The 15,426-nt window shown below is 65.3% G+C and overlaps 1 protein-coding gene across 4 annotated transcripts; it reads right to left on the bottom strand.

Annotated features, from left to right (window-relative positions):
* Positions 1-231: 231 nt before the first annotated feature.
* MBD3 (methyl-CpG binding domain protein 3) lies at positions 232-10,284 on the bottom strand. 4 transcript variants are annotated; one of them, XM_032358772.1, is made up of 7 exons: positions 10,187-10,284; positions 5,786-5,945; positions 4,652-4,789; positions 4,008-4,098; positions 3,430-3,607; positions 1,781-1,984; positions 232-1,682 (listed from the first exon to the last, which is right to left on the bottom strand). In XM_032358772.1, exons 1-6 carry the CDS (start codon positions 10,198-10,200, stop codon positions 1,786-1,788), a joined length of 780 nt encoding a protein of 259 aa, XP_032214663.1. In that variant the 5' UTR covers positions 10,201-10,284; the 3' UTR covers positions 232-1,682; positions 1,781-1,785. The 4 variants fall into 4 exon arrangements, with proteins under 4 accessions (XP_032214663.1, XP_032214648.1, XP_032214655.1 ...); XM_032358757.1 differs by having other exon boundaries at positions 10,091-10,215; XM_032358764.1 differs by lacking the exon at positions 10,187-10,284 and adding an exon at positions 6,042-9,072.
* Between the last annotated feature and the right edge of the window lie 5,142 nt (positions 10,285-15,426).

Here is a 15,426-nt window from a genome sequence, read left to right on the forward strand (position 1 = left end):
GGGGGACCCTCACTGCAGACTCGGGATGGAGCACGCGCGCCCTGGGGGCTCTGACCCTGGCGCTGGGAGCTGAACCCCGTCCTCCCTGGGAAAGGCCAATCAATCCCCTGGGTCCCCTTTTGTCGTCCAGCTCACGATAAGGTGACCAACATGAAACGGGGCGCTGAAGGTCTGGCCTGGGGTCCCTCTCCCCTGACACAGCGCTGCGGGTCTGCAAGTGAACGCTCCGAACCACACTCACCGAGACGGCTTTATTCAACAGTCGCCCACGGCACACGGCGCCTCCCGGGCCCCGCAGTCCCCCCGGCTGGGCAGGGGCCCCAGCACCTGGACCTCAGGCCCACGCAGGGGCCAGCCCCAGACAGAGCTCCCTCAGCAGCTGTGGCCTCTGAAGGGCAGGAGGCCATGTGGCCTCAGGGGAGGGGCCCTCCTGGGGGCCGGTGGTGGCCCGGGGCCCCTGCGGGCCTGCACGCACTCCCACGCTGGTCCCGGAGAATTTGTGCTTTGATGGGCCGGGCACGAAGCTGCCGTGTGCCGAGCTGGGCCAGCGTCCTCGGACCGCCAGGTGCCTCTCACTACCTCCCCGACCCTGCGCATCAGCCAGGGTAACAGCCACACACGCAACAGCCCAGGTCCTGCCCCACAGTCTTGGGCTGTGAACCGGGGCTGAGCGGGGACGGGAGGGTTCCCCTCACCCAAGGCACTCCAGCTAAGAGGTGGCGGGCGGAGTGACACGGTTCCAACGGCCTCCGCACCCCGAGCTCCTCTGAGGCCGCTGCTCTGGGCACCGGGTGCTGGAAACACTGGGCCCACAGAACACACCCCAGGACAGGACCCCGGAGAGGCCGTGGCCCCAGCACCAGCTCTGGCCCTGAGCGCCAGGCGTCACCGTCCCCGCCACAGGGGGAGGGGGACGCGGAGCCCTGGCCCATGGCACAGCTGTCTTGGAGCCCCGGCCCCGGACGTCGGCCGGGAGCTGGGTGTCGCTGATGGCCGGCGGACCGCGGGCAGGGGCGGCCACGCGGACGGTGAGCTCCCCCGACACAAAGGCGAAGTTCGCCTCCACGTGCAGCAGACGCATGGGCTGACCGGTCGAGCGGACGTCCAGCCTCGTTTGTACGCGGGTTTATTGAAGGAAAACGTCTGGGCTGTGCGTTTGCCTTCAGATGAGCTCGGAGCGGTCTTGGCCTCGCCCTCCAGTGGGCGCAGAGGACAGCCGTCCCGCACCCCCTTCCTGGAGGTCTGACGTGCGGACCCTGGAGCAGCGTCCCTCACACGCTGGGGGCAGGGAGGACTGTTCCAAAAAATATTTCTCCAGCCCCTTGGGGACCCTCACAGGCCGCCCCGCGGCAGCTGTCCCGTGTGATGTGGCCGTGGGGACAAGGCCGGCCCCGAGTCCAGGGCGGGGGGAGGGTTCCAAGGAAGACCCCTGCAGCCAGGCCCAGGGGCGACGGGTGCGTCTGGACCCAGACCCTTCAGAGGAGAGCAAACGTGCCGGGCCCGTAGGCAGAACTGTCCTCCAGCCGTGCCCCCGAGGACCCAGGGGAGGGGACACGCCTGGGAAGGCCTAGGAGGGGCCGCCATCATCCCCGGCCTGCTGGGCTGGGCCCCAGAGCCTGGTCCGAGTGTGGAGACAGCGGAGTCTGCAGGGCGCGCCCCGCACGCAGGCCTCCGCGGGGCCTCTGGAAAGACGGGGAGAGGCCGCCGTCAGCACCCCGGCTGGGAGCCGCCCCTGCACGGGCACGTCCTTCCTCCCGCGGCCCCGTCCAAGCGCCAGCACCTGCTTTACACGTGCTCCATCTCCTGGTCCTGGTCGGGCTCGTCCTCGTCCTCCTCGTCCTCCTCGTCGTCCTCCGCGTCGGCGCCGGCCTTGTCCAGCGGCGCCTCGCCGTCCCGCGCCAGCTCCTCCACGTGGGCCAGCATGTCGGCCATCAGCGCCTCCTCGAGCCGCTTGCGCACCTGCTGCACCAGCTCCTCCTGCTTCCTGCGGACACATGGGCCGCGCTGGCCAGGGCACACGCCACCCCGGGAGCGACCTCCGCCCTCGCTCCCTCAGCCCGGCTGCACAACGGCCTGCGCACAGCCCGCGGCCCTCCGGCGCGGCTCCTGGGCCCTACGCTCCACCTCTGCTGGCGGACACCGGGGGGCAGGGGCCCCCCCACCCGGCTGCCTTCCGTGGCTGCCCCGCACCAGCACGCCCTGCAGGCAGCGGCTGCCCAGGCACCACCCGGGGCCCGGTGCGTGGGCGCGCGTGACGCCGCTCACTGTGGCTCGAGCGCGGTTTGCCAAGGGACAATGGTGCTCGGTCACCGTGGCTAGCCAGGACCACTCATCCAGTGAGTGGCAGAATTTTGCTGGAGAATTCTAGATGGAGAACGACTTTCTTGGATCTTTTGCCTCGTTACGGCTGTCCAGAAGGCCGCCAGCCTGGGCCGTGAGACCCTCCGCATTCCCTCCCTGCGGCTGAGACCCTCCGCACAGGAGCAGCACGCTGTCTGGCGCCAGGCCGGGCCAGGACCGGCTCCATCTTCTGGCAGCCCCCATCTCCTCTCCAGACGGGCCCAGACCCCCACCTAACCCATGATGTGATGCTCTCCGTTCTGTGGCTTTTCCTATTTCCAGGACGGCTGTGCTTTCTTCCTACACTTCCCATTCCCTGGAGACGAGCTCCTCTACGGGCTGGGAGGTGACTCTGTGTCTTCCCCACACAGACACAGGAGGCAGGTTCACCTGTGACCCCAGCTGTGAGCCGCTCCCGGCCACGGCGCCGGTGCTCCCAGCCCTTCTGTGCGTGGGCTCCAGAGAGCCATGAACTTGTTCTGAACTCAGCGGCGTATTGACACTTGAGTTGCGAGAACAGAGCTCCCTCTCTGCTGGAGCTTCTAGAGGTTTCTGGCCCTGCTGCCAACTCACACTATCTCCTCCCTGGGACGTCTCCCCAGGTGCCTCCCGCACGTGGGGGCCTCCTGCCCGGAGCCCACCTGCACCAGGCCTGGCTGGGAAGCCGCTCCGAGGCCCAGCAGCCACAGGGTCCAGCCTAAACCTGGGCCAGCATTCGGGGCCTGGGGTGTGTCTGGAGGAACCCCTCTCCTCACCGCTCCCCGGAGCCCGCCCAGCAGGCACCTGCAAGACCTCACAAGCCCAAGGACGAGCAGGCCACGCCGCAAGCCTGTCCGCACAGGTCAACAACCACTTTCTCTTCCCAAGAACGGCCCAAGAGAACACGCACGTTTCCCATTCCCCTCCATAGGCCGCCTTGCCTCTGGCCTGCCCCGAACTCAAGACTCGCGGGAAAGCTCCTGCTGGGGCTTTTCAAATCTGCCCTCGCTGTGGCCACGTCCGCTCGAGCCCTGGAGCGCGCCGGCACAGACGCGGGACTGCGGGATACGGCGGCGCTCACACCGGCCGGGGGCGCGTGCACAGCGGTACCTGATGTCCTCGTCGGTCACCATGAAGGCCTTGCAGAGGGGCTGGGCCGTGTTCAGCCACACCCCAGGGTTCTTCTCCACGGCGGCGGAGAGCTGCCCGGTGATGGGCATGGTGCTGGTGTGCAGGGCGCTGGCGATGGCCGACAGCAGGGTCTCGTCTGTGCAGCCTGGCCCCACGCCTGCCGGGCACAGCGGGGTGGTCACCACCAGGCACCCGAGGCCCCTCTCCCAGAGCCTCGGGTCTGGACCCCGATCTGCCCGTACAGACGCTCAGGACCCCTCGTGATGGAAGCAGAGCCGCGCCCTCCCGTGACCACGCAGCAGTGTTTCCACGGTGCGGGAGCAAAACCACGTGTGCCGCGTCTTTGCCGGCCGCCCCCCTACCCCCCAGCCCGTGAGCCACCTCCCACCTGTGCTGCGACAGGCCCGCCAGCTGGTGTCCAGGATCAGGGGCCCAGGGCCCGGACCAGCCCCGTCCTGGACGGAGGGGAGCCTCACCCCCGCGGGGCCAGACACTGGACCCCCCGCCCCTCTGCTGTAGGAGCACTTGCGCCTGACACCCTTGCCCCCTACGGTTACCCTGCAGGCCCTTGGGGAGGTCCATGGTCTTGACGAGCTCCTCGGCGATGTCGAAGGCATTGAGACCACTCAGCTTCTTCTCCCAGAAGAGCTGTCACCAGACAGAGACATGGACCTGAGGGGTGTGTCCCCACAGGCGGCAGCCCCGGCCAGCCCCGACGAGAGCGGAGCCTCCGCACGCGGGACAGCGGTCTCAGCACGACCTTTGACCCCCACATGCCAGACCCACCTGCCTGGGAGCGAGGGGGCGGGGGGACCCGTGGGATTTCCCGCAGGCCCGTCCTCCGAGGCCACAGGAACTGCGACCCGGGGTGTCAGCCCTGCCATGGATGCCGACCACCTACAACTCCCAAACCGCAGCGCTAGCCCAGGGAGGCAGAACGTCCCTCAGCCTGAAACTTCACTTCTCAGTCCACTGTCCACCCGGGGCTGAGCCGCGAGGCCCCACAGAGCGAGGAGCTCACACGCCCAGACGACACTGTGGGACTCTGGGGACAGCGTGCAGACACACAGGTCTGACTAGTCACTTGGGTGGCGATGCCCCCGGTGCCCCTGTGGGGGGGGGCACGAATGACACGGGACCCCGCCACCCCACTGCCTACGAGGACCCGGCCTGGGGCCGTGCACGGGGCCCGGGGGCTCACCTGCCGAGGCTGCTCCACGGCCTTCTGTGGGTCACTCTTCACCTTGTTGCTGGGGTGGTTGGTGATCTTGGTCACTGGCTGCTTGAAGATGGACGCTGTCTGTCTGACGGGGAGGGCCGTGTTCAGGTCCGGCTTGCCCTACGGAGATATGGAAGCTGGCATGGCGGCCTCGGGCCTCAGCGGGCTCTCCCAGGCAGTGGGGAGACCCCTCCCCGTGGGCTTTGGTGAACAGATCCTGTGCCCCTCAGTCACCAGCATCCCCTGCAGCGTCCCCAGAGCCAGCCCAGTCTCCTTGATGCCCACAGCGGGGGCGCGCTGGGGCTCCGGGTGAACCCCACCCGGCCTCCTGTACCATGTTCGGCCCGGAACGCGGTGCAGCGGGGGCCCTGCCGCAACTGTCCTGCAGCACACACGCCCATCAGAGACACAGGGCCCCTAGGCACCTGCGTGTGGCCCGCCAGCCACCGAAGACGGGCTGCCCTCCAGTCCCTGCAGGGACGCCAGCACGGCCACGTCTGGGGGGACAGAGGGAAGGCGGGCGCTCTCCTTCCTGCGACCTTTCTGCAGCTCCCACGTCTCTCTCGGCAGACAGAGAGACCAGCGCCGCGACAAACCGAACTGCGGAAACCTCTCTCCACCCGAGAGTAGAGTTGCTTTTTCGTTGGAAAGATTTTTTTTTTTACTTCTAAATTTATTCATTAGAAAGCTTGTGCCACTGAGAGCACGAGGCAGAGGCAGAGTGAAGGGGGGAAGCAGCTCCCCACCGCGCAGGGAGCACGATGCGGGGCTCCATCCCAGGACCCTGGGGTCACGACCTGAGTCGGGGGCAGACAACCAACACTAAGCCACCCAGGTGCCCCAAACATTTACTGATCCACGAGGGAGAGCCTGGGCAGGGGGAGAGGGAGAAGCAGACTCCCGCGCTGAGCACAGAGCCTGCGTCGGGACTCGATCCCAGAACCTCGGGATCATGACCTGAGCCAGAACCAACAGTCGGATCCTCCCCCGTCAGAGCCCCCCACGCGCCTTCATTCGTGCATCGTGTGGTAAAGCAACCCGCGCGCCCGCCGCGGGCCTGAGCGCGTGAGCCCTCGAGGAGGGCCGAGCCGCCCACCGCCCGCGCCCGCGGCTCACCTTGGCCTGGCTGGCCGAGTCGTAGCGGACCCGCTGGCGGCTCCGGTTCATCTTGCCCACGAGCATCTTGCCCGTCCGGAAGTCGAAGGTGCTCAGGTCCATGGAGCCCCCCAGGTACCGCGCCAGCTGGGGCTTGCTCCGGAACTTCTTCCCACTGGGGCTGCGGACGGACAGGCGGTCAGCGGCGGGCAGGGCGCGCTGGGCCGGCCCCCGCCCTGTCCCTAGGGCTGCCTCCCGGCCAGAGCCCCCAACAGACCTCAGCGCTGAGAGCGGGGCTCGACACCCCGGTGCAGAAGGGTGGGGCCCAGTCCCAGAGTCTGACTCACATTTCAGAACATTCCAAAAACACAACCAGGCCATGTGAAAGACCCCAGGATGGCAGGTGGCTGAGGGACAACCCCTAACCACAGTCTCCTCCCCGTGGGTACCACCGAGGAACTAGAGCATCCTGGGGGTGCGGTCAAATCTCAGGTTAGGCTTCTGGGCCAGGACCCCAAGAGCTGCTCAGCTGGACTGCTGGGAGGTCCAAGGCCAGGAGCTCTGAAGCGGGGACGCTCGTGATCCCGCTCAGCTCGCAGACCGTGTGGGCCCCCATCTCTAGGGGATGACGCTGACCCTCGGGGGCCCTACTCAACGCACCAACAGCACCGGCGCGCGTCAGTTACCGCTGGGCGCGCCGCCGGCCACTCGGGACCCGGACAGCACGGCAGCCCCCTTGCTCAGCGACCTGGCGGAATGGACACCTGGTGTTCAGAGCAGCAGACTCGGAGGGCGTGAGGTGAAAACGGCCGAAATGTGCACTGGGACGGGGAAACAGGTGCTCACGCGGTCCCCCACGCACAGGAGCGTCCCTGGCCATGAGCGGGAGCAAGGAGGGACCACGAGCCCACAACGCACGGGGAGGGAACCAGACACAGGCCACGCAGCGTGAGTCCACGTGTGACACGTCCACGGACGGGAAGGGGGCTCATGGGGGCCAGGGGAGGGGGGTGGTCACCGCTAATGGGGACGGGGCCCCACCTGGGGAGAGGGAACATCTTAAGGCTAGCCCTGATGAGGACCGCACGACTGTGACACAGGGCTCGGCCGACCTGCACACTTGCAGCGGGTAAACCGCAGCGCGCAGGGTCCATCTCCTCCGAGCTGCCGGAGAAAGCACTCGTGTGGGGCCCGGCGCCTCTAATCCAGGCAACAGCACGTCTGCCCCCCGAACCTCCCAGGGACCATGGACGACAGCGTGGAAGCGCAGCAGAAGGAAACCCCCTCCCCTCCACCATGAGGACCCAGGGGGCAGCCGGCTGCACTCGCCTCTGGCACCCCCACCAAGGCCGTGGCTGCAGGCCGGGCGATTCCCCAGGGCCCGGGCGCCTCTGCGAGGACCAGGAGCCCAGCACACGGGTCTCAGACTCCTGGCTTCGGGATGACTGACTGCTCCAGCACACCGGGCTGGCTTGCGGGCACACCGAGCCTACGTGCCCAGGACAGCATATGCACCGGGGTCAGGTAAGGTCACAGAGGAAGGAGAGGACCCCCCAGAACGCGCCAGCCTTTCTCTGCGTCCAGTCACGCCCCCCCACGCTACATGAGAACAGCAAATGGACACAGAGCACAGGTAAGAGACCAGGTACAGGGCGCTGGTGGTTAAGGGTCTGGGGCTTTCGGGGTGAGGGAAATGTGGAGGTGGCCACACCCGTCTATGAATGTGCTAGAAACTGTTCAGTTGTGCACTTCAAACTGTTCACACGTGAGTAGTTCTCTCTCAATGAAGCTGTTCGAGAGAGACTAGCTCCTGAGGACTAGGGCAGTGATGCTAACGGACAAAGGGCTCATTTGGGGGTGATGGAATGTTCTGGAACTAGACAGATGTCACGGCTGCACAATTTCGTGGGTGTACTAAAAACAGCACCCCACGGTGCGCGCCACCGAAAGAGCGAACTCGCGAAAGCAGTTCTGCGGCCCAGCTCTGACGCCAGGAGACGTCGCTGCTGGTTCACCGAGAACCACCACCCCGCGTTGCTCTGAAAGACTCGTGTGGAAGTAAGAGCAGTGTGGCCTCTCTGGGAGTGGGGCCGAAGCTGGAGGGCACACACCAGCAGCCAGAGGCGGGGGGACGCAGGGCTGCGGCTGGTCCGTCAGGTGGCCGGTTGAGGCACGAGGAGCCGCACCCCAGCCTTGAGTCCCAGCCCCGGAGATGGCTGCAGGACTGACGCGCAGCCTGGCCTCCCATCACAGGAAGGGCTGCGGCGAGGGTCGCCGGGAGCAGAGCACGGGCACCCCGGACACCCAGCAGCAAGGTACAACCTCAGCCTGCTGCCCCAAGGAAGGAGGCCACTGTGCTAAGTCCCTCCTGCTTTTCCTGAGTATGGCTCTCCTTCTAACGTGAGTCCCCGGGGAAGGCCTCCCTACTCCGTACCCCTCCAAAGAGCTAACCCCGAGGTCAGGGTACTGACCTGCCCCAGCCCCTCACCCTCCTGCTGGACAGAAGACGTCAGACACGACTTTCACAGAGAAAAGACACGGCTGCACACCGATGTTGCAGCCCCCCGGAAACTATCTGTGGGGTCGCTCCGCCTCTCCTGCACGACAGTCTTGCCGAGAACACGCTCCCTTCCCCCACTCGCTCTATGGGCGAGGAAATCCAGGCCCACGTGGTCCTAGGGACAAGGCTCGCGGCCCACGCCAGGTCTGCTGGACTCAAGGCCCTCGTGCCCTAGCTCCCCTCTGCACTGAGAACGAGGAGAAACCAGGCTCCTCCCCAGCCGCCTTGCTCGTCCGGAGCTCCAGCGGGTGCAGAGGCCAGAGACCCACGTTCCGGAAAACACCATGGGTTCCAGACCACACCCCGAAACCTCCCACCCAGCTCAAAGACGCGGGAATGGGAGGGGACCCTCCCGACACTTCCTCCCGCTCAGTGGTCCCGGGAAAGCTGGCAGTCCATCTGTCCCCCTGTCTGGGGCTTTCTCCCCTAGACAGACCCTCATGCTCAGGTCCAGGGGCTCAGAGGAAGACCCCACCGGGCTGAGGCCCTGAGAGACGCGCACACAGGTGGGGACGGAGGCGGAGCAACGTTCTCAGGTGCTTCCACCCCGCGGCCCCTGGCTGGCCTCCCGGGGCCTCTGCACCGCACGCCTGCTGCAGGACAGCCCCTCCCAGCTCCACCGCCGGGAAGCCCTCCCGGACCGGCCCCAGCCTCACCCAGCCCCCCGTGGCGAGCCCTCACAGAGCCCCGCACGTCTCAGCGGACGTCATCAGCCGCAACCACGGGAGCAACGGGCGGCCAGCAGCCGCAGCCGCCCGGGAGAGGAAGGCGCGGGTCTCCCGGCGGCACAGCCCGGACCTGGGCCAGACCCGCAGCGGGCGCAGCTGAGGCCGGAGCCGGGGCCCAGCCTCAGCCTTGCGCCCCGACAGGGACACAGACGCGCGGGCACGCGCGGAGCGGAGAAGCACCGCAGCCAGCACGGCAGGGACACGACGGCCAGCAGCGAAGGACGGTGTCCCCGAGGGCCGCTGCGGCGGTCACACTGCTTCAGTGCCTGACATGACGGGGTCCCCGATCTTCCGGGGACCAGAACCCGCACCGGGGTCATGGCCGAGGCGCCGGCCCCGCTCCTTCCCCCAGGCGGCCAGCAAAGGCCCCGGAGGGACCCGAGCGCGGGGTGGGCGGGACAGGAGTCCCGCCCCGCCTCGGCCTCGCCCGGGCGGCTTCTGGGCGCTTCAACACGTGGCGGGTGTCCGCGACCGGAGCGCGCCCCAGGCCGCTGCAGCAGGGCTCGGACACAAGCGTCCGGCCGCGCTCAGGACGGGAAGAGGACGGGGGGGCCGACGGCAGGTGGCCGAGTGCCCGGGGCCGGCCCGCCGCCGCCCACCACTATTCGTCCCACCGACGGTCCCGCGGCCCCCCGCCCCCGCTCCCGGCGCCCCCGCCGCGGGCTGCGCGCGCGCCCCGCGTGATCCAAGGGACAGCCCAGCCCCCACCCCCGCCTCCCAGCGGCGTCTGGCCCGCTCCGGGCGCCCCTCGCCCCGCCGGCCGGTGTGCCGCGGCCGCCGAACAAAGGCCGCCGCCCGGCCCGCGCCGCCCCGCACTCCACGCGGCCGAGGGGGAGGGGGAGGGCACGCACGCGCACTGGCCCGGGGCCGCGGCACGCACGCGCACTGGCCCGGGGCCGCCGCGCGCCGGCACGCACGCACGCACGCACGACGCACGCGCGGGGCCCAGGCCGCAGCCCGGGTCGAGGCGCCCGGGCCGCCGCAGAGGCCGCTGGGAGGCGCCCGTTGGGGCCCTGCCCGGCCGGCACGTTCATTCACCTATAGTAAAAGACATCCCTGTGGCCGGCCGACAGCCCCGACCTTCTGGGCACTTCTTCCCTCTCCCAGCCCTGCGGGAGCGCCGGGCACTCCCACCTCTTCCGCTCCATCGCGCCCGGCTCCTCGGCCCGCCGCCGCCGCCGCCGCCCGGACCCCCGCTCGCCGCCGCCGCCGCCGCCTCAGCTGCCTCCGTCGCCGCCGCCGCCGCCGCCACTTGCCGCGGCTGTTCCGGCCCGCGGGCCCCCGCCCTCCGCCCCCAGCCGGGCACGCGCCGGCTTTGCCGCCCTTTCGGCCCCCTCCCCGCGCTCGCCAGCCCCCGCTCGGGGGGCCCGCTCCGCCCACCCGCCCGCGCGCGGGGCCCCGTGCTGCGCAGGCGCCGCGCGGGCCCCTCCCCGTGGGCGGCCGCCCCGCCCCGCGGCGGCCGCCCCAATCAGCGTGCGGCTAGGGGGCGGGGCTGGAGGCGGCGCGCAGCCCGCCGGCCGGCCCGCCTTGCGCCTGCGCCCTGGGGCCGGCGGGCCGCGAGCTGCTGCTCTGTCGCGTGGGCCGCTGCCGCGCTGTGCTGCCAGGGTCCTGCCTCCTGTCCCGTTGCCCCCGGGTCCCCGTTCGAATCTCGGGTTGCCCGCCCAGTGCCGGGCCTTCACCCACCCGGCCAGCTCCGGCCCCCCGTCTCCCAGCCTTCAGGCTTGGTTACCCGCCGCCCTGCGCGCCCCGGTCCCTCCCGGAGCCTGGGAATGAGGGGCGACCCCCCCCACGCGCCGCCGCGGTCCGGCCGCCTTCCGGTCCTGGGCTCCCGGACCTTCCTAGGAGACGCCGCTCCCCAGCCGGACAGACCGGCCACCCGCCCCGCCGGCCCCTGCCCTCGCCGGCGCAGGCCGGGCGCTCGCGAGACGACGACGGGGCGCGCGGAGGGAGCTGCGGCCGGTGCCGGAGGGTCGGCCGGGCCCCCTGAGCGGCCTGTCCTGGCGTCCGGTCCCGGGCGGCCGAGGAGAACGTCGACGGCGGGGGCGGGCTCCGCGGGGAAGCGGAAGATGGCCTCCCCTGCAGGGGTCTTCCCAGCTGCCGTCGGAGGCGGGCCCTAGGAGGCCGGTCCTAGCCGGGGAACCCAAAACCGCCGCCGCGAGCGCAGGTGTAACTGCTTGTTTTAATGGCTTCAGGCCCAGAGTGTCGCTCCCTCGGTCTCAGAGATAAAGGGAACAGTGAGTGGGCAGACGCCCCCTGACCCGAACCATACAAAGCTGGCCTGGGGCACTAGATTCCTCTCTGGGCGATTCAGGGCCAGAGCCCAGGACTTCAGGACCCTGACCTTTATGCAAGGCAATCCTGGTCACTACTGGGTTTGTGTTTTACCAGCTTGTATGATTTTATTTAATTTGAAAACTATAGTTACATATGGACATTGGGGAAGGTATGTGCTAGGAAGTGTGTAAGCCTGTCGATTCACAGGCTTGTATCCCTGGGTCTAATACATATAATATACATATAATACATACATAAAATACATATAATACATTATATGTTAATTAAAAATTAAAAAACCATAGTTACAAAGATACGTTTATTGCAGTCCGTGAAAACACACGAAGACCTAAAGGAAAAAGTGTTAACCTCCTCGGGTCAGATCCCCAAGGCCCACTCTCCGCTCCTGCTTTCAAGTGTGGGTATACTCCGAAGTGGAACTGCTGCGTCCCGCGGTAATTCTATGTTCAAGTTTTTAAAAGATTTTATCTTTTCGAGTGCGAGCATGAGCAGGGGGAGGGGCAGAGGGAGAAACACACCTCCTGCTGAGCAGGGAGCCTGAGTCGGGACCTGATCCTAGGATGGCAGGAGGGTGACTTTAGCCGAAGGCAGGCGCTTCACTGACTTGAGCCATCCAGGCGCGCTCTCCATTCAGTTCTTAGAACTGCCAAACGGTTTTCCTGCGTCACGCCTGCCCCATTTCACATTCCTGCCGGTGGTGAGGAGGTCCGGCCTCCTGGCACCAGCCCTGGCTCCATCCCCTCCTTCCAGCATCTTCTCTGGAGCACCTGCCCTGGGCCGGCGAGGGGAGGGAGAGGGAAGCCAGCTGGTCTCTGGTAGGGAGAGGACGGGGCTGGGGGAAGGCTCCAGTTTCACCACTTCTTGGGCAGCGTTTGTTGTCTCCTGGTCCCCGCTAGCTGCACACTGGTGGATGCGTGGTGCTGGGCCCCAAGAGCTGACCTTAAGAACCGCCATCAAAAACGCATCCTAGGGGCCCCTCACCATTCTCGGGCATCCAGCCTGCTGGGCCTCACTTGCTCCTGGGGGCATTTGACCCTCTTGGGTCCCAGCTGCCTCCAGTGCGCAGACAGCCAGACTTTGAGCACCCCCTGGGGTAACCTGGGGGGGGGGCTAGTCCCCGGGGGCTGGTCCAGGTGCACATGCTGGGGTTTGCCAGCAGAGATGAGGCTGGGAGCCCTGGGAGGGGGTGGGCAGTCGCAGCCCTTAGAAGCTCCCTTTCCTGGACTGGCTGTCTTGGGGCCGAGAAGACACCCTCTCCTGCCGTCTGCACAAGGTTAAGAAATAGAAACGAAATCCGGTGATGAGAGGAGCCACCGTGACTGGCTGGGTGACTGTCTAAGGGCATCCGGGACACTGCGGGGGGCTGAGGATCAACTCCGACCCCGCTCACTGCATCCCAGGACTCCCCCAGTCTTGACCACAGACATCCCCAGACAACAGTCCCCGAGTTAACACGAGGCAAGCACAGCACTCCGCTGGGGCACAGATATACAGGGCACCGGAGACCTGTCATCCAAGTGAATGGCATTTAATACAATGGTGTGACAATTAGATCCATGATAGAACGTCAAATCTGTGTTTTTGGTGGCACCTGGGTGGCTCAGGTTGTGATGCCAGGGTCCTGGGTTCAAGTCCTGCCTCGGGCTCCCTGCTCAGCGGGAGTCTGCTTCCCCCTCTGCTTGTTCTCTGTCACATCAATAAAATCTTTTAAAACAAATAAGTAAAAAATGTTTTAGATTTGTAATAAAAAAAAAATTTATTTAGAGGCAGGGTGAGCTGGTGGGGGGTGTGCAAAGGGAGAGAGAATCTTAGATTTTCAAAAATGTATGTGTGTGTGTGTGTGAGAGAGAGCACAAGCAGCGGGGACGGGCAGAGGGAGAAGCAGGCTCCATGCTGAGCAGAGCCCAATACAAGGCTTCATCGCAGCATCCCAAGACCACCACCCAAGCTGAAGGCAGATACGTAACCAACTGAGCCACCGCAGCACCCCGGAGAGAGAATCTTAAGCAGACTCCAAGCCAACGTGGGGCTCGATTCCACAACTCTGAGATAGTGACCTCTGCCAAAATCGCGAGTCTAGTGCAGAGCGCCTGGGTGGCTCAGTTGTTAAGCCTCTGCCTTCAGCTCAGGTCATGATCCCAGGGTCCTGGGATCGAGCCCCATATCGGGCTCCCTGCCAGGCCAAAAGCCTGCTTCTCCCTCTCCCACTCCTCTGCTGTGCTCCCTCTCTCTTGCTGTGTCACTTTCTGTCAAATAAATAAGTAAAATCCTTTAAAAAGGTCAAATGCTTCACCAATTAAGCTATCCAGGTGCTCCCAAGCTTGTATTTTTTAAAGATTCTATTTATTGACAGAACAAGAGCAGGGTGAGTGGCAGGGACAGGGACAAACAGGCTCTGTACTGAGTAGGGAGTCATGTGGGGCTCTATTCCCAAACCCCGAGATCACGACCCAGGAAGACTGAGTGGCCCAGGTGTCCCTTATTTATTTTAAAGTTTACTTTTTCTGTAATCTTGCTACACCCCATGTGGGGCTTAAACTCATAACCCTGAGGTCTACAGTCTCATGCTCTCCTGGCGGAGTCAGCCAGGAGCCCCCGAAGTATCAAGTTTTTAAACAAAGGGTTTCTTAGTGTTGTGCCAAGTCGTTTGGAACCCCAAGACAAAAAGAGACATGATTCTTTTACGTGTTTTTATGTGGCTTTTAATGGTTAACTCCTCCCCACCACCAGAACTTAAAGTGATTGGAAAAGTACTAAAATACTGAAGAGTTGTATTAAAACTCACACCAGTTTAAGCCCCGATGTTGTATTTATGACAGCATCTGACTTAGAATTTGTACTTTTCCAACTGATATGGATGTAGGCTCAGGTGTATTTTCACTCAAACTGTTAAACGTTATAAAATCACATAAAACTTGGGAGGAGGGCCACATGGCCCCACACGGCCCCAGGGGCTGCCCAGCCCCGTACCAGGATGGGAATTGTGAAGCCATGTCAAAGCGGAGGACCCTTCCCGGGTGGTGTGGCCCCCAGGAAAGACGCCTTCGGTAAGAGAATGACGCGCAGGAAGGGGGTCACCAAAGCCACTGCTGATGTTAAAGACCGAGACTGTTCTCTGCGTGTCTTCCCCTGCCTGTGCCTCAGTTCTGTGCTGATGCCCTAATCCCTAGCGTGGCTGCAGGAGCCCGGGCCACGGGAGGGGAGGCCCCGTCCCCGTAAGATCAGGGTCCGGGGACCCTGAGCGCACACTGCCGCCTCCTCCCTGTGCCGTGTGCTGCGGGGGCGGCCAGAAGGCAGGATGTGGGAACTCACCCGAAGCAAACCCCGTGAGAGCGCTGATCCCGACTCCCAGCCAGCACAGCTGAGAAGATCCAGTCCTGCTGTGTGAGCTGCCCAGTCCCTGGGGTCGCCGGATGGCAGACCAACACAACAGCTGCTTTCATAAATTTGCATGCGCACCCCCGCCCCCGCAGGAGCAGGGGACAGGGAACTGGGAGCCACAGACCCCGTGTACCTGCTCACCGTTGTGTCATTCATGGGATGGCTTCACTTTTCTACAAGTTCTGATAGTTCTCCTTTCAAACCAGAGCCGCGTTCTCATCCCCGAGTGTGGGCTACATGTGGGAATGTGTTTTCTAACAGGGGGGCTTCTGGGGAAGGTCGCAAGACACAGGACGCAAGACGGCTCCAGGAGCGCCCCAGAGAGGCCCCCACAGAGTGGGGGTTGCTGCCGGCAGGAGCATGACCGGCCCCTCCCACCCAGCGCAGCCCCGGGCGAGCCTTCCGAGGAGACAGCCCCAGCTGACCCCCTGCCCGCGTGCTCCTGAGGGACTCGGGCCAGGACCTCGCAGCCGAGTCACTCCGAAATTCCTGCCCATGGAAATCGAGAGGCGTTTGCTGCTTTACACCCCCCGCGGGGTGCGGTAACTTCTCATGGTGGTGATTACACACTGCACAGGTATGATGCATTAAACACCGTAAGTGATCGGATTCTGCCCCAGCCACGGACCCTGGGTCACTCACGCCACCGCGGCAGCAGTCAGGATTGCCAAGTCCCTACACGACCACGTCCAGGTGGG

The sequence above is a fragment of the Mustela erminea genome, chromosome 1, assembly GCF_009829155.1.
Source record: "Mustela erminea isolate mMusErm1 chromosome 1, mMusErm1.Pri, whole genome shotgun sequence".
Lineage (NCBI taxonomy): Eukaryota > Metazoa > Chordata > Mammalia > Carnivora > Mustelidae > Mustela > Mustela erminea.

Excerpts from the sequence above, each read along its gene's own strand:
- MBD3 (XM_032358748.1), bottom strand. The coding sequence starts at position 6,145 with ATGGCCTGGTTGTGTTTTTGGAATGTTCTGAAATGTGAGTCAGACTCT. Across the intron at positions 4,099-4,651 it reads CCGTGGAGCAGCCTCGGCAG|CTCTTCTGGGAGAAGAAGCT; the intron begins GTGAGCCCCCGG and ends GTCTGGTGACAG. Across the intron at positions 1,985-3,429 it reads GTGACCGACGAGGACATCAG|GAAGCAGGAGGAGCTGGTGC; the intron begins GTACCGCTGTGC and ends ATGTGTCCGCAG.